This window comes from Palaemon carinicauda, chromosome 21 (genome assembly GCF_036898095.1).
Source record: "Palaemon carinicauda isolate YSFRI2023 chromosome 21, ASM3689809v2, whole genome shotgun sequence".
Lineage (NCBI taxonomy): Eukaryota > Metazoa > Arthropoda > Malacostraca > Decapoda > Palaemonidae > Palaemon > Palaemon carinicauda.
Window position 1 is genome coordinate 113,023,476 of NC_090745.1, and position 20,000 is coordinate 113,043,475.

The window sequence follows — 20,000 nt, forward strand, 5'->3', positions numbered from 1 at the left end:
CTCTTCCTCTTGTTTTGTTAAAAAATTTCATAGTTTATATATGAAATATTTATTTCAATGTTGTTTTTCTTAAACTTCTTGTAGTGTTTCCTTATTTCCTTTCCTCACTGGGCTATTTTCCCTGTTGGAGCTGTTGGGCTTATAGCATCCGGTTTTTCCAACTGGGGTTGTGGCTTAGTAAGTAAGTAATAATAATAATAATAATAATAATAATAATAATAATAATAATAATAATGATAATAATTTTGTTCAAGTTTTTATAGTTAAATAGGAAATATTAATTTTGATGTTGTTACTGTTCTTAAAATATTTTATTTTTATTAGTTTCCTCTCCTCACTGGGCTCTTTTCCCCTGTTGGAGCCCCTGGGCTTATAGCATCCTGTTTTGTCCCAACTGGGGTTGTAGCTTAGCAAGTAATAGTACAGTGGTAACGTTTTTGCCTAGCATTCGTATGACAGCAGATCGATCCCCGCCCGGGACCATGAGTTTAAGCTGTTTATTGGGGAGGGCACTGCTGTGGTTAGGCACCACAGGGAGCGGTTGGGTTTGTCCTGCTGACGTCCTAGTGAGCATCTATTCTGATGGAACTGGAACTGAAACCAGACACCTTTAATAATAATAATAATAATAATAATAAAAATAATAATAACAATGATGATAATAATAATAATAATAACAATAATAATAATAATAATAATAATAATAATAATAATAATAATAATAACAATGATGATAATAATAATAATAATAATAATAATAATAATAATAATAATAGTGATGATAATAGAAATAATAATAATAATAATAATAATAATAATAATAATAGTAATAATGATATTAATGATGATAATAATAATAATAATAATAACAATAATAATAATAATAATAATAATAATAATAATGATGATGATAGAAATAATAATAATAATAATAATAATAATAATAATAATAATAATAATAATAATAATAATATCGAAATTTAATGTTATTTTTTTTTTTTTTTCAGGACGACGAAGAATCCTTCGAAATGTTCGCCATATATGTGGTCTGGCTCTTCACCACGCTAAACTCTATGACAAGATCAGACGATCAGAACAGAAATACAAAGTGAGTTACGAGTCGTTTTATGTATTTTGTAAACATAGCTTATCTGAATATTCACAGAATTGTAGTATTATATGTGTGTATGTGTGCATATATCTATGTATGTTTATCTGAGATTTCATGTTATATTAATCTTTCATTTTGAGGTATTTATATATATATATATATATATATATTTATATATATATACATATATATATGTATATGTATATATATATATATATATATATGTACATATATATATATGTATATGTATATATATATATATATATATATATACTGTATATATATATAATATTTATGTATATATATATATATATGCGTAAAAATCACAGGAAAACGTGATGCTCAGATGCAGAAGAACCACAGGGAAAATGAAAATACAGAATATACACTTGAGTCCTGACTAGTTTCGTGATACTTCCTCAGAGGACTGATTTATTGAGAGAGGTTTCTTACAATTTATAGGGAAAGCAAAAGTACGAACATACATATAGAGATTTAGAGAACAATGACACTCCCTTACCCGCTACCTGGGCTTGATTCAGGTGTGCGTAGGAGGAGTCCGAAAGCTCGTTAGACACCTGCTAAAAAGGGTCATTTCTAGTGGCGGGTATATTCTTGTTTTCTTCTTATTTTACTTTCATTACAGTTATTTATATGTCAATGCGGTAGCCTTATCTATATAAATACATAAGCAAAACATACACAAAAATACAAATATATATACATATATATATATATACATACATATACATATACATATACATATATATATATACATATATATATATATATATATATATATACACACATACACACATATACATATACATACATACACACACATACATATACATATACATACACATACACATATACATATATATACATACATACAGATACAAATACATATACATATACATAAATACTTACACATACACATACATATACATACACATACACATATACATATATATACACATACATATATACATATATACATATATACACATACATACCTATGCATATATACATTTATATGTAGTGTCAATATACTTATGCATACTATATAAAATAATTGTTTCTTTTAATGAATGGTAGCTTAGGTCTAAATATTAATTTCACACCGACGTTAATTATTCACAATACATTCAATTCTACATTAATGTTGTATACATATAAATGTATATATGCATAGGTATGTATGTGTATATATGTATATATGTATATATGTATGTGTATATATATGTATATGTGTATGTGTATGTATATGTATGTGTATGTGTAAGTATTTATGTATATGTATATATATTTGTATCTGTATGTATGTATATATATATGTATATGTGTATGTGTATGTATATGTATATGTATGTGTGTGTATGTATGTATATGTATATGTGTGTATGTGTATATATATATATGTGTATATATATATATATATATATATATATGTATATGTATATGTATATGTATGTATATATATATGTATATATATTTGTATTTTTGTGTATGTTTTGCTTATGTATTTATATAGATAAGGCTACCGCATTGACATATAAATAACTGTAATGAAAGTAAAATAAGAAGAAAACAAGAATATACCCGCCACTAGAAATGACCCTTTTTAGCAGGTGTCTAACGAGCTTTCGGACTCCTCCTACGCACACCTGAATCAAGCCCAGGTAGCGAGTAAGGGAGTGTCATTGTTCTCTAAATCTCTATATGTATGTTCGTACTTTTGCTTTCCCTATAAATTGTAAGAAACCTCTCTCAATAAATCAGTCCTCTGAGGAAGTATCACGAAACTAGTCAGGACTCAAGTGTATATTCTGTATTTTCATTTTCCCTGTGGTTCTTCTGCATATATATATATATATATATATATATATATATGTATATTTATATATATCTTTATATTAAGTTTTTATATCAAATTGTATTATTACATCGTATAAGAGGTTGCATAGAGTTAAGTGAATGATCAGGGTAGATTATTAATTCATTATCAAAATAATCCAATCATTTAGTGGCTTTCGCAAATAATTTTTCGGTTTTTTTTAAATTACAAAATCTTATTTCAAATAACATCACTTGTTATAAGAAAAGAAGTTACAGTGGCCCTTGATCTTGCAAAATTGGAGGAAGTTCTGATTTCTTAATAGGCATTTTGAATTCTTTACAAATTTCCTCTTATGATAATTAGAAATGAAACTATAAGAGAGATTACTCGGGTGCCATATGGGGATGAGATCATGATGAGGGGTAGATGGAGATGGTTTGGGCATGCTCTTTGCACTCCCCAAGAGAGATTAGCTCATCAAACCTTTAAATGGGCTCCACAAGGCAATAGACGAATTGGAAGACCCAGGCCTACATGGTTGAGGACTATGAACCGCGAAGTAGATGATGATGAATGGCGAAGTATTGAATTAAAAGCTCAAGATAGAGACGACTGGCGAACTAACCGAGGCCCTTTGCGTCAATAGGTGTGGGAGAAGATGATGAAAATATTTATTTATATAGACAAATATTATAAGATAAATACCGTTGCCATGATCTTCCTAAATATGAAAATTCTTGGAGTTATTAGCAAAGCAAATTAATGTCATTATTTCATTTCTATAAGTGTGGTGGATTCAAAATATGATAATAATAGGGAAATATCAATAGATACGTTAGAAGCTTAGAATATTTTATCTTTTCTCTACAAAGCAAATTTGCTGTAAACTCCACAGATCTTGCTGTATTATCCTATCCCTTTTCATCATGAACAACAAAGGGGAAAAAAAGGAGAAAAAAAATAAAGAATTGCGAAGTAAAAGGTTACGAAAAATACAGAATCCACCATCTGTGACGTCACACCGAATCTGGAAACAAACATCCATTTGCTAAATGGACGTAACCTTCTCGAGTTACGACAATAGAATTTGACCTTTAATCAGAGACGACATAAAGACGGCTTTACTTCCGTCGCTAGTTTTCCTCCCTCCTAAGATTGGTTATCAGAATGGGAAAGAGAGAGAGAGAGAGAGAGAGAGAGAGAGAGAAAGGGGGAAACTTTTGACTATGGGATGTCTCTGCTGTTTTATTGTGTTTCATATAAGAGAAGATAATAAGAGAGCAATAAGAGAGATGTTTGCGCTCTTATTGTTCTCATTGAGCGTTGAGATTTCTTCTATTAAGTAAAGGGCATATCGCGTTCTGATTAATTCAGTCACTAATATCACTGTAGCATAATGCAATCTCTCTCTCTCTCTCTCTCTCTCTCTCTCTCTCTCTCTCTGTGTGTAGCATAATGAAATATATACCTTTCAACCATCTCTCTCTCTCTCTCTCTCTCTCTCTCTCTCTCACTGTAGCACAATGCAATACTGTATATACCTTTCAACCTCTCTCTCTCTCTCTCTCTCTCTCTCTCTCATATTTAATTAGATGTCATTTTCTAATCTGGTATACAAGATAACACCCAACATGAATCTTATACCCTCCATATTTATCTTGGTATAACAATGAAATAATATCCAATAGATTTTGTAGATTTGAAAACAAAGCCCTCAGAAGGATATTTGGAGTTAAATGGCAGAACAGGATTAGAAATGAGTTAAATGGTAGGACAGGATTATAAATAAAACTATAAGAGAGATTACTCGAGTGCCATATGTGGATAAGATCATGGTGAGGGGTAGATGAAGATGGTTTGGCCATGTTCTTCGCACTCCCCAAAAGTGAATAGTTCACTAAACTTTCAACTGGACTACACAGGGCACTTAGAAGAGTTGGAAGACCCAGGCCTACATGGCTGAGAAATATGAAGCGTGAAGTAGGAGATGATGAATGGAGAAGTATTAATTTAAAGGCTCAAGATAGAGACGACTGGTGAAATTTAACTGAGGCCCTATGCGTCAATATGCGTAGGAGATGATGGTGATGATTTCATTGTTATTATCATTTTTATCTTTAAGAAAACAAAAACAGAAAAACTGGTGTAAAATCTACCTAGGTTTCAATAAACTTAATCATATTTTTTTTTTCACTCGAGAAAACTGAGCAGAAACCCACAACTCTAGACGAATTGATATCATTATTATTATTATTATTATTATTATTATTATTATTATTATTATTATTATTACTTGCTAAGCTAAAACCCTAGTTGAAAAAACCAGGATGCTATAAGCCAAGGGATCCATTAGTAAAAAATAGCCCAGTGAGGAAAGGAAACAAGCAAATGAATAAACTACGAGAGAAGTAATGAACAATCATAATAAAATAGTCTAAGAACAGCAACAACATTAAGTTGGATCTTTCATATATAGACTATAAAAACTTCAAAACTGTAAAAACTGGGTTATTTGCCCTTTTGGAGCCTCTGGCCTTATAGCATCCTGCTTATCCAACTAGGGTTGTAGCTTGGCAAATAATAATAATAATAATAATAATAAGATAGAATAGCACGCTCAAATGTACCCTCAAGAAAGAACGAATCTCCTAACGGGGATGGCTACAAGGAAAATCTCTACGAAACGGTCACTGCTACATTCATACTTTAAACTGCTAAACCAAAGATGGACATCATGGAGCATAGGATCTTACACCCCCCCCCCCCCTCCGTCACATTGCCCACTGGAATAGAAATCTTAGGAAAAGAATGATAACAATGTGAGGTTTCTTTCATTCTCCCGAAGACTCTCAACTCATCTCATTAGCTGCCTCTCTCGTAATAGAAGTAAAGGAGATATTGTCTCTCATTTAGATGTCTCCATTTATTATCTACGATTCTTTTATTCTTTTGCTTCCTCTGGTTTTGTGTGTGTATATATATATATATATATATATATGTATATATGTATTATATATATATATATATATATATATATATTTATACATACATATATACATATATATACATAAATCCATATATGTATATTTATATATGTGTATATATATACAAATATATATATATATATATATATAAATATATATATATATATATATATATAATTTATATATACATACATCCATATATATATTTGTATATGTATATATACATATTTATGTATATATATATATATATATATATATGATTTATATATATATATATATATATATATGTATGTATTGACTAGTGTACGCGACCTGTTAAAAATGACAGCTAGACTAGTTACGCAACCCGTTAAAAATGACTGCTAAATATTTAGATAGTTATGTACGCGCACGCAATTCCCTCTCTCCAGCGTATGACTACTTCCTCTCCCCCTTGCCTGATGGACGGGGAGAGCTGAGCATGACAGGAAAGATATATATATATATATATATATATATGTATGTATGTATATATATATATATATATATATATATCCAGACAAGCTTTTTTATCATATAGGAGTGATGTAGGGGTCTATATTTATCTATACATGCTCAAACGTATATTATGAATGATATTGAATTCCAGAAAAACTTGTATAAAACTTTTACATTGTTGGATAAATGCCACTTCAAAATTGTCAATACATAACTGAAATTTCATTTAGCTTATATCTTTCCCATCTCGATATGAAAAGTTTAAATCTAATAATTTCTTTCTATCATATTTTGTATTATTCACAACAAGGCCAAAGTTTTATCACATAAGTTATTAATAATATTTTACCTGATATAATTTTCTTTATGTAGCATAACTGTTATTATCTTCCAGATGTGCCCTCTTCATTTTACCAGAAGTTGAACAAACATTCTTTTTCATAAACTATCAGTATTTTTTTTATCGCTTTCTTTATTTTTTACAATGCACGTTTTATTAAAAACTAAATTCTTAAACAAACTTAGACCAAATTTTCCTAAACTGCTGCACTACATAGTCTACCTTTGCTTTCAGAATCACAGTAATCTCAATATTACAACAATGCTTCTCACACATTATCGATTTTAATTATTTTAGTTTTACATTTCAGTATCCTTTTATATATATAAAATCCATGCAAAACTTTTCCTCTGTGGAAAGATGCACTCGACGTAGCTGGAGTTTCTTGACAGCTGTTGGTCTCCATATAAAGTTTTATAATATAAGTGACCTAATATGCTTTCTGGGAGTCCTCTGGATTAACGTGCGAGGTGCCTCCCCCTTTCCAGGTAGCTCTGGAAGTGCTCAGTTACCACAATTCTTGCTCTGATTTTGAACTCGAGAACGTCCAGGGGGACTGTTTGGATCCCTATCCAGGACTGGATGAGTAAGTACTTCAGAAAAAAAAATAACTGGAAAATAAGGGCCGGCTCTATCATCGTAGCTACTCACTTTATTGTACGGTGAAATTCAATAGTCAGGCGACACTCACTGATCGTTACTCTCCCAGTGCACAGTAGAGTGTGTACGTTAGATTCACTGACGAGAGAAAGTGTCGGCGAACTTTTGAATTTGACTGTTACATGTGCTTCTGCAGCCGTCTTCCTGTGTTCTGTGGGTGGTGGTTACGTTTTCTATTACATGCTCTCTTGTACAGGGGATACCAGTCTATCTGCATTTTTCTCCATTCTCATCAACAAACCAGTGAGTCAAGCAAGGGAATGATGATATGTTTTCTACCCATTATTATTATTATTATTATTATTATTATTATTATTATTATTATTATTATTATTATTATTATTATTATTAATTATTACTTGCTAAGCTACAACCCTAGTTGGAAAAGCTGGATGCTATAAGCCCAAAGGGACCCAACAGGGAAAAATATCCCAGTGATGAAAGGAAAAAAAGGAAAAATAAAATATTTTAAGAAGGGTAACAACATGAACTAAGAGAAGTACGTGCAGAATTGGTTAATACAAAATATATTCTAATTTGGAAAATATAATTCCCATTCCCTTGCTCTCAGTGGAGTGTTATCGTTCCTCAATAAAAAAAAATCTTACATATTAAACATCTGTGTCTGACCTTTCTCTGGTGTGTAGTTAGCTATCTCTTTATATTATCATTATCTTTCCGGATCCTTCCATTAATTTCTCTTGAATTGCTGTTGCTGCTGCTGCTGTTGCTGATGCTGGCTGAGGTACCTCTCTCTCTCTTTTTTTTTTTATCTAAAATACCTGCCTTCCCTGTCAACTATTCCAGGTAGCTCTTGAAATGATGAGCTACCACAGCAGTTGTGTGGAAGAGGAGCTTGACTTGTTGTCAAGGGAGCACGTCCCTGACGAAATTGCCGGCGTGGATGAGTAAGTAGAAATCATTTAAAAAAAAAAAACTGAGATAAAGTAAAAATCAAAGGCTGTCCCAACTAAACTCAGGGAAGATAAATCATTCTTAGGTTTCTCCTTCCATAAAGGAATTGCTTTAAACATTAAATTTTAGAGGGGAAATGGTATTCAAGATTAGATCTAACAGTGCTTCAGGAAATATTATTATTATTATTATTATTATTATTATTATTATTATTATTATTATTATTATTATTATTATTATTACAAGGTAGGCTATAACCCTAGTTGGAAAAGCAAGATGCTATAAGCCCAAGGGCTCCAACAGGGAACAATTTAGATAAAATTAAATTTGTCATTCTATCCTTAAATCAAAATCACACTTGTTTGAAATAGTACTCTTCTCTATAGCAAGAATAATAATTATGTTAATTGTTACCTCTAATAAGGAGGGCGGGGCCTGTTCTGTACATGAAAACTGATAGGCTAATTAATATTGAGTAACTATGCCAAATACGGCCTAATTTCGTCTTACCAACTTATTATTAGGTAAAATAAATAAATGAAATTATCAATGCTCAGCTTGTATCAAAAATATGTTTAAAGCAGTTCACTGTAATAATAGAAATATGCACATAATTTCCTAAAGCCCTAAAGCACCTGAATGTTTTTACTTGTCATAAAGTTTACTAATATAATAGATATATGTTTAATATTGTTCATTGCATTGTTGTTTGTCCCTCTATATGCATGGTTCTCTCTCTCTCTCTCTCTCTCTCTCTCTCTCTCTCTCTCTCTCTCTCTCTCTCTCTCTCTCTCTCTCTCTCTCTCTTTCCTGTCAATATATTCATACTATCATAGGTACATATGTATTATGTGAATACGTACTGTGGCTATGAATTAAATTATGTGTTATATATAAATCATATATATATATATATATATATATATATATATATATATATATATATGTATATATATATATATATATATATATATATATATACATATATATATGTATGTATGTATATGTATATATATACATATATAATATATATATGTGTATATATATATATATATATATATATATATATATATATATATATATATATATATATATACAGTACTATGTATACTGTATATATATATATATATATATATATATATATATATATATATATATATATGTATGTATATATATAAACACATACTACAGTATATGTATGACGTAGATACATATACAGTATATATACATATACATGGTCTCATTATTTTAATTTCAGTTATTTTAGATATATTTTGTAACCATGCACCAAATGTACATAGTGCATTAATAAAACCTACGGCTAATCGATAACACAGTCAAGAATACTGGTGATAAATGACCTATGGAACATGTCAACCCAGAACATTGATGTAGTATTGTTTTTCCATTTAAAAAGATACGTATCTCTCTCTCTCTCTCTCTCTCTCTCTCTCTCTCTCTCTCTCTCTCTCTCTCTCTCTCTCTCTCTCTCTCTCTCTCTCTCTCATTTAATAAGCTGTCATGTCCCCCCACATTTTAGGAAAACAACCAGCATGACACACACACACACTCACTCTCTCTCTCTCTCTCTCTCTCTCTCTCTCTCTCTCTCTCTCTCTCTCTCTCTCTCTCTCTCTCTCTCTCTCTCTCTCTCTCTCTCCCTCTTATGTGTCAGCTTAAAACGCTTGTATTTTACGCTAATCGTCCGCTTATATACAAAAGCATGTTAATTCTAGTAGCAAAATTAGTTCTAGTAGCAAATTTAAAAAAAAAAAAAATCCAAACTGGCTTTGGTATTAAAAAACAAGATGAATTTGGACTTTATTCCTATTTTTATTACTTTTCAACCTCTTTTAAATAATTATATTAAATGTTCAATGCAATACTGTTAGGACGCTTAATAATATTAAATGGTTATTTTGCAGAATGTTTAAAGCTCTTTTATTATAAGTTATCTGCAAAGAATAAAATATGATGATAGAATGAATATATAATCAATAATATGAATTCTATAACATGTTTTTATTAACGTATTTATTGACAGAATGTAGATGAAAATGAATCTGTATAATTTCATGTTAATGATAAAAAACCATTGAGTAGAAAATGTTAAAATTTTAAATCAGCCACAAAGTTATTTTGAATAATTCGTTGACAGAATGAATATATAATTGATATTATGAATTCAATACAATGTTTTTATTAACGTATGTATCGACGAAATGTAGGTAAAAATTAATTGATATAATTTCATGTTGATGATAAAAAACCATTGAGCAGAAAATGCTAAAAGTAGAAATGAGCCACAAAGTTATTTAATATGGTGACAGAATGAATATATAATTAATATGAATTTAATACAATATTTTTATTAACGTATGTATCGACGAAATGTAGATGAAACATTAATCTATATAATTTCTTGTTAATGATAAAAAAAAACTATTGGAGCAGAAAATGCTAAAAATATGAAATCAGCCACAAAGTTATTTTAAATAATTTGATGACAGAATGAATATGTAATTAATATTATGAATTCATCTATATAAGTTCATGTTAATGATAAAAACACTATTGTAGAAGAAAATGCTAAAAACTGAAATCACCCATATATTTATTTTAAATCTTTTTCCCGACAGTTACTTCTTCAGCCCACTGACCCTAGACGACATGGAGAAGGTGCGGATGGCCATCTACATGTTTGTAGACCTCTTCGGCTTGACGAGATTCGACAAGGACTGCCTCATCAGGTTCACCCTGACGGTGAAGAAGAATTACCGACGGGTCCCCTACCACAACTGGACGCACGGCTTCAGCGTCGCCAACTCGATGTACACCATCATTAAGAGGGCGCCCAAACATTTCAGACCCTTGGAGGTACGGTGTGCTGTTGAAATCCACTATTGATGCATCCCCTTCACTGTTAGAAAAAAAAAACTTAATTTTAATCGGAAATTCTCCGTATAATATACTATTCTTAGAAAAAAAAACTTAATTTTAATTGGAAGTTCTCCGTATAATATACTGTTCTTAGAAAAAAAAAATCGTAATTTTAATCGGAAATTTTCCGTATAATATACTGTTCTCAGGTAAAAAAAAACTTAATTTTAATCGGAAATTCTCCGTATAATATGCTGTTCTCAGAAATAAAAAACGTAATTTTAATCGGAAATTTTCCGTATAATATAGTTCTCAGAAAAAAAAAACGTAATTTTAATTGGAAATTTTCCGTATGATATACTGTTCTCAGGAAAAAAAACGTAATTTTAATCGGAAAATTTCCGTATAATATACTGTTCTCAGAAAAAAAAACGTAATTTTAATCGGAAATTCTCCGTATAATATTCTGTTCTCAGAAAAAAAAAAAAAACTTAATTTTAATCGGAAATTCTCCGTATAATATTCTGTTCTCAGAAAAAAAAACGTAATTTTAATCGGAAATTCTCCGTATAAAATACTGTTCTCAAAAGGAAAAAAAAGTAATTTTAATCGGAAATTCTCCGTATAAAATACTGTTCTCAAAAGGAAAAAAAAAAGTAATTTTAATCAAAAATTTTCCGTATAATATACTGTTCTCAGAAAAATACGTAATTTTAATCGGAAATTCTGCGTAAAAATATACTTTTCTCAACCGTATTTCAGTAAAATACAGGCGACCGTAATTTTACCTTAACTTTTTATGATCTTATACGGGTTGGTGACCGTAATATCACTCCTTTACGTCAGTATATCCGTTTTTAAAACGTTAAAAATCCTGGAATAAATATTGCCAGACATACCGTTTTTTTTAATGCAAGATTTTAACAGTGTAACCGCTGCAGAATTCGTAAGAACCATAATAATGTTCTTTGAATGCATGGAAGGCCTTTGGAATGCATGAAAAGCTTTTGGAATCTGAATCAGCCCAGTAGCTACACTCTTAAGAATTTGTCGTATTAAAAAAAAAATGCGGGAATTAATGTTGCATTTACTGTTAAAAAAAAAAAAAGATAATATTGACGTGAAAGGGGTGATATTAGGGTCTCCAACCCGTAAAAGATAATAACAAAGTATGATAAAATTACTGTCGCCTGTATTTTACTGAAATACGGCTGAGAACGGTATATTTTTACGGAGAATATCCGATTAAAATTACGGGTTTATTTTTTAACATTGTATGTAGATTGAAGTTAGGTTATTTTAATTCATTAGCAAACTCTCTGGTTCCCAAAGCGAAAAACTTCCCCAAATCATATTGTATTACAAACTTCTATTTGGAGTTTGGAGATCCACAGAAGTTATGATTTATGTTTATATGCATGAATTTAAACCTTACCAGCTTAGTATGAAAAACACTTGATAAATATACTCTTCAAAGGCAATAATTTCAACTCGGTTGTTTACTATAGTCCATTTCTTTTAGCGATGCATATTTGCACCGACTCGCGGCGGTGCCCTTTTAGCTCGGAAAAGTTTCCTGATTGCTGATTGGTTAGAATTATCTTGTCCAATCAATCAGCGATCCGGAAACTTTTCCGAGCTAAAAGGGCACCGCCGCGAGTCGGTGCAAATATGCATCGCTAAACGAAATGGACTATAGTTATGCTTTGAACTGTATGAATTACCAATTAATTTGTACGATCTGGAGAGTCCTTAGTTATACCGTTGGATTGTATGAGACCTTTATTTTAGCACTGACTAAATACAGGAGTTACAAACTTATTATCTGGCCCTTTAGTCTCTGAATCCAATGCTGGAAGTAATTATTTACCTATCGACTTCAGAAAGGTATCGTAAGGGTAATGTTAAACATTATAAAAGGGGGTGAGGGGAGATTTGAAGCCATGTTTTTGTTTTAATTCATCGAGATTTCTATTGTATTTCCCAATATTCTAGTCCATTCCAACTCCAATAATGAAACTTCAGACGTACAATCACTCATATAAGTTGGTGGATGTCGGGGTGTTTGAGAGAGATTTCCTTTTTCCCCGTTTTTTGGACGACAGGTGTATGGAATCTCGAAACCGATCAACAATAGGTAGTTGAATATTTGGTAGATTTCGAGCTCCCAGACACCTGTCGTCCAGAAAGGGGGAAAAAGGTAATCTCTCTCAAACACCCGTACATCCACCCCTATCAGTAAATCGTGAAATACTAAAAGGATCCTTGCTGTGGTCCTTAAGTTAAGCCCCTAGCTGCACTTTACGTATATCCTTCTACTTTACCTCATTCCCGCTTCCTTTCTTCCTATTTTTGGTCAACAGCTTTTTCATTTTTATTTCAGTGTAACTGGAGGGTTTTCCCTGTTTACACTCTGACGCTGAATGATCTCACGCCTCCAAATATATAAATCTATCATATTTTATTTTCCCTCCAATTCGTGCCCTTTCCACTCCAATATATAGATTTCAAATATCCTTCTTGTATTACCCAACAATTGAAGACTGTTTTATTCCGTCACTGTGAGATTTCCCAACAGTCATAGCCATTGCATCGTAACAATCATATTCCAAAACGTATTCACTTGTATTCCTCAGCAATTGAGGTCAATACCACTCTGGTACTTAGAATTCTGACATCCGTCTTCAAATCCCCAATAATTGAAGCTCCTTTCATGACGATGATTAGGCTGTAGATGTCCTTCTTGTATTCCCAACACCGCTTCATTTTCCTTTCTCAAAATTAGACATCAGACGTCCCTGTTTGTCTATTCTCAAGCAATCAAAGTCCTCTCCTTTCTCATAACTAGACACCAGACGTTCCTCTTGTATTCCCCAACAATCAGAGCCTTTTCCTCTCTCATAATTAGACTTGAGACGTCCCTCTTTTATTTTTCAACAATCGAAACACTTTGGGATGTCCTTCTTGTACTCCCCAACAATCGAAGCCCTTTCCTCTCTCATGATTGGTCTTGAGACTTTACTCTTGTATTCCCAAACAATAGAATTAATTTTCTCTCTCCTAATTGAATTTAATCTGGAGACGTCCCTCTCTTATTAAGCAACAATTAAAGCCCTTTCTTCTCTCATAATTAGACTTCAGATATCCCTCTTATATTCCCCAACAATGGAAGCCATATTCTTACTCTATTCAAGACTTGGGACGTCCCTCTTATATTTCCAAACAATATAAGCCCTTTCCTTTTGTATAGTTAGACTTTAGACATCCTTTGTTAATTCACTAGCAACCCGGGTCGTTTTCCCGCCAATAATCAGATACCAGACATCCATCGTATATTAAAATATCATCAAGGTTTCGGACGCCCATCTTACACTGGCCAAAACCCTTTCCACTCCAGTAATGAAACGCTTGACATCCCTCTTGTGTTTCCTATCAATCAACTCTTTCCACTCCGTTACTCAAACTCCAGAGGTGCATCCTGCACTTCCAATCGCTCAAAGCCCTTTCACTCACCAGTAATCCTTGCTGCACTTCTCAGTAATGAAGTTATCCCCCAAAATCAAAAGTCCTTCTACTAGAATTACTAGATTTCTGATATATATTTTGTATTCCTTAACAGTTGATACTGTTTCCACTCAAAAAAAAGAAAAAATGAAAAAAAAAGAAATATATATATATATATATATATATATATATATATATATATGTATATTTATATTTATATATTTCAGGCGTTTTTCTTGAGCTCTTATCTCTACTCCAATAATTACTTATCAGATGACCTTCGTGTATTTTAAAAAAAGATCCTTCCTACCCCACTAAAATAGACTTTAGGTGTCCCTTTTGTATTCTTCAATAGTAGTAGTCCTTTCCACCTCAATAATTAAACTTTAGACGTCCTTCTGTATATCCAATAGTCGAAGCCCCTTTTACCACCTTTAATTAAATTTCAGACTCCCTTTTGTATCCCTCAAACAATCGAGGCTATTTTTACTCCAATAAATAAGATTTGCAATACGCCTGCGCCGATGGACACGGCATCTCATCCTCAGAGATGAGGTCTTTTGCAACTCCTCGTTACGCTACCCAGCAACCACACATTTCATCATCGAAGATGAACAACAATGTATTATTCGCATGTGTTATTGCAATCCAGACCGTCAACTCGGATCATTTCTAGTCAGTTCATACATGCGAGAGTAGAATCAAGAGTGGCTTCATCTGGAAGGCTGTTCAAAAGCCATGAATATAAAACAGAGCTCAGAGCGACGGTAAATTCCGGAGAAAATTGAGTGCCTCGCAAAATATGCATATTTATGCTACTTCATCTTTCTACGTTCGACATAATTTTTTATGTAGTTTTCCTAATTATTTATGCAGTTTTACTAACTTTTTATGTATTTGTTTTTCCCCGGCGTCAAAAGTTGATGGAGCGACGACATGGTAGAGGCCATGAGATTAATTGTTATTTAGTTTTTTTTTTTTTTTTTTTTTTTTTTTTTTTTTTTTTTTTGATAAAGAGTTGGTGTTGTGTCAAGCTGATGGAACCGTATTTTTTTTTCCCCGGTATTAAAAGTTGATGGAGTAACAACACTCTAGAGGCGATGACATTAATTTGAATATCATTTTATTGTTTTTATTTGATAAAGAGTTGGTGTAGTGTCAACATGATGGAACCGTATGTTTTTTTCCCCCCGATATTAAAAGTTGATGGAGTAACAACATTTTAGAGGCAATGAGATTAATTTTGATATCGTTTTATTGTTTTTATTTGATAAAGAGTTGGTGGAGTGTCATCATGGTGGAAGCGTTGTGGCGGAACACATGTAAATGAAGATCAAATCTGCGACTAATGAGGCAAGCAAATTCGTTTTCACAGAAGTGATATCGAACTTAACATTATTTTTTTTTTCATCAAAGATTATCACAAATGTCTTTTTTATAGCAATGAGACCAGGGACGAGTAATTCCAGGCAGAACCAGGCCGATTCAACAAGAAATTTTTATTAAATTGACTTTATTACTAATTATTATTGTTATTATTATTGTAATTTTTATTATTATTATTATTATTATTATTATTATTATTATTATTATTTAAGTATTAGACCCTCTTTAAGGCGTGTTTCGTTGAATACAATGGCTATTTTTGCTGACACCAAAAGGTCTTCTTCTTCTTCTTCTTCTTCTTCTTCAATGACCTTCGATGTCAGGATGCTAGAAAACCTCAAATCAACCAATCAATCTTCTTCTTCTTTTTCTTCTTCTTTTTCTTCCTCTTCTTCTTCTTCTTCTTCTTCTGTTGATTTCCCGGAGCTTTTCTTCGGATGGGGACTTTTTGACAAAATATCATAACCCCTAAAGTAAAAAAAAAAAAAGTTTCTTTTGATATCTCCTAAGATCTTATGTAAGTTTGTAAACATTGTTTTTTTTTTTCAGGTGAGCTTGTTGACCACATGACAATATTCCCTGATTTAGAAATTCATCTTAATCTTTGTTTTTTTCCTTCGCAGTGCCTTGCGTTGTTCGTCGGGTCATTGTGCCATGACCTGGACCATCGTGGGAAGAACAACAAATTCATGTTGGAGACGGAGAGTCCTCTAGCGGCCATTTACACAACCTCCACCTTAGAACACCACCATTTCAACCAAACGGTGACCATTTTACAACAGGTGAGATTTTATAATTTTATGATATATTTTTTGTTTTTTCAGTTGGTAAGTCTCGTCTTCAAGCAAGTTTTCTGAGCCTTTGTATATCAGCGACCAGTTTCTCATGCGTTCATTGAAAATGGACATAAACTAACCTAAACTTTCCCCTTTAACCTAACCTACAAGCCGTGTCTTTACCTACTTACCTAACGGGGGGCTAACATCCCCCTGCGACCCCCTTTACACTGCCGTATTTCAAGTTAGACATAATAATACATACAGATGGCTGCTATCATACATCCACGACAATTTTTCTTGCATTTCTCGCTCGTCTTTTTTATTTTTTTTTTTTCAGGCAGCATCTTTGTCTATTTTCTTCGTTAAATTTTACTGCGTTAAAGATTAAACGTTTAAGGAATCTTTCAAATCTAAATTTATCAATAAACCTGTTTCATTACTGCCATTTATTTCATTATTTACTGGGTATATTTTCTTTTCTTTAGCAATTAAAGACTTGCTCATTGCCATCAATGAAATAATGATAACCTTCATTTCAAAATACAGAAATGGCTATAATCATTTCTTAAGTAGTTATGGTAATTGCCATTTTTCAGACTATTTCTATAAATTTCCTTAACAAACACAAAACATTTATTTACCTCCTTCAACGAGGTTAGTCAAAAGGTTTATTTCCACATGTGTATTTCTGTCAACCACACATTCTACATCTGAGCCCTCCAACAACTGCCAAATTCACGTATAAATCTTCAACAGAACTTTTGCCATTATCTTGTCATAATTCTCCTTATCCTGTCTTACAAGTTTTCATTCAGTGTTTCCAGTAAATATTTTATACATAACGGAAGGTCTTACCAAGCATTTTTCCCCAACTATGGTTGTGGTGGCCGATGTGGTAACGTCCCTGACTGGTGAACACCAGACTGGGGTTCGAGTCTCGCTCAAACTCGGTAGTTTCTTTGGTCGTTGCAACCTCACTCTCCTTGTAAGCTAAGGATGGGGCGTTTGGGGAAGCCAATAGGTCTAACTGCTGAGTCATCAGCAACCATTGCCTAGCCCTCCTTGGTCCTAGCGCTTGGGTGGAGAGGCCTATAGGTCTATCTTCTGAGTCATCAGTAGCCATTGCTTGGTCCTCCTTAGTCCTAGCCTGGATGGAGAGGCCCATAGCCTATAGGTCTATCTGCTGAGTCATCAGCAGCCATTGTCTGGCCCTTCTTGGTCCTAGCCTAAGTGGAGATGGGGCTTGCGCACTGATCATATGTATATATGGTCAGTCTCTAGGGCATTGTCCTGCTTGATAGGGCAATGTCACTCTCCCTTGCCTCTGCCATTCATGAGTGGCCTTTAAACCTTGGTCCTAGCTTGGGTAAAGAGGAGATTTGGGCGCTAAACAAATGTATATATGGTTAGTCTCTAGGGCATTGTCCTGCTTGATAGGGCAATGTCACTCTCCCTTGCCTCTGCCATTCATGAGTGGCCTTTAAACCTTGGTTCTAGCTTGGGTAAAGAGGAGGTTTGGGCGCTAAACAAATATATATATGGTTAGTCTCTAGGTCTAGGGCATTGTCCTTCTTGATAGGGCAATATCACTGTCCCTTGTCTCTGCCATTCATGAGTGGCCTTTAAACCTTGGTCTTAGCTTGAGCAGAGAGGGGGCTTGGGCGCTGATCATATGTATATATGGTCAATATCTTGTGCATTGTCCTGCTTGATAGGACAATATCACTGTCCCTTGCCTCTGCCATTTATGAGTGGCCTTTAAACCTTGGTCCTAACTTGGGTAGAGAGGGGGGCTTGGGCGCTAATCATAATCATATGTATATATGGTCAGTCTCTAGGGCATTGTCCTGCTTGATATGACAATATCACTGTGCCTTGTCTCTACTATTCATGAGCAGTCTTTAAACCTTTAAACTAGACTTGAAATTCTCCTTCCTACGTTAATTAACGTGCATCGTCTTCCCTGTCACTACCAGATTATAATAGCTTCGTTAACCTAGTTACGACGAAGCCTCCCGTCTCCCTCCTCTCAGTGGCTGACATCCTCAATTTGTCAGTTTCTAATCCATAGATCCATTTAAGACTTTCCATATCGGGGACCATTAAAACTTATTAACTATGTCTTTGCACACGTCCGTGTTCTTTGTGTGTATTATTAAACACACCTATCTATCTATCTATCTATATATATATATATATATATATATATATATATATATATATATATATTTATATATATATATGTATATATATATATATATATACACACCTATCTATCTATTTATATATATACATATATATATATACAGTATATATATATATATATATATATATATATATATAGAGAGAGAGAGAGAGAGAGAGAGAGAGAGAGAGAGAGAGAGAGAGAGAGAGAGAGAGAGATGTATAAAGGCAGTAGTTTTTAATAGATGATATCCCTCTGGTTCACTTCTAAAATCGACAATTTAATATTGGATTACAATTAAAAAAAAGTCAGTCGAGACTTTTTGGGTAATCCAAAGAACTTAATATTATATTTTCCCCACACTGATATTGAGCTATGCAAATTGATAAGAATTCCTAATGACCATATCTGAGAAACAGTTGTTGAATGAAATATGACACAAGATATTTTATTTTTCCTTGTTTCGTTTCCTCACTGGGCTATTTTAACTGTTGGAGCCCCTGGGCTTATAGCATCCTGCTTTTCCGACTAAGGTTGTGGCTTAGTAAGTGATAATAATAATAATAATAATAATAATAATAATAATAATACAGAAGGACATCTATAGAATACAGTGATGCAAGAGCAAAACAGATTGAATTAATCAATTTGATTGTCCAAATATTTTAAAGGGACCCCCATTAGTTTGCCCTTGTTTCCTCTTTTTAATTTCATTCAGTAATTTATTGAAAGAGAACAATAGTAAAACCTGCTAGTCCATGAGCCAGATTACTTGATTCTGCTTCAAAAATAATGCCAGAGGAAGGGCATTTTCTACCAACGCATTTAAAAGAGATAAGAAATGCATCCTGGAAATTTATCGATAAAGTTTTTGAGATATCTCTGGACAGTCAGATAACTAACAAGATGATAAAAACAAATAACTTAATAAAAACTATT

The 20,000-nt window shown here is 32.5% G+C and overlaps 1 protein-coding gene across 1 annotated transcript in view; it reads left to right on the top strand.

The window, feature by feature from the left end:
* The window catches only part of LOC137615420 (probable 3',5'-cyclic phosphodiesterase pde-5), a 337,922-nt gene that overhangs the window by 307,504 nt on the left and 10,418 nt on the right, over positions 1 to 20,000 (top strand). The window contains 3 exon segments of the mRNA XM_068345291.1: positions 8,220 to 8,320; positions 10,967 to 11,204; positions 16,721 to 16,879. Coding sequence (XP_068201392.1) covers positions 8,220 to 8,320; positions 10,967 to 11,204; positions 16,721 to 16,879 — 498 coding nt within the window.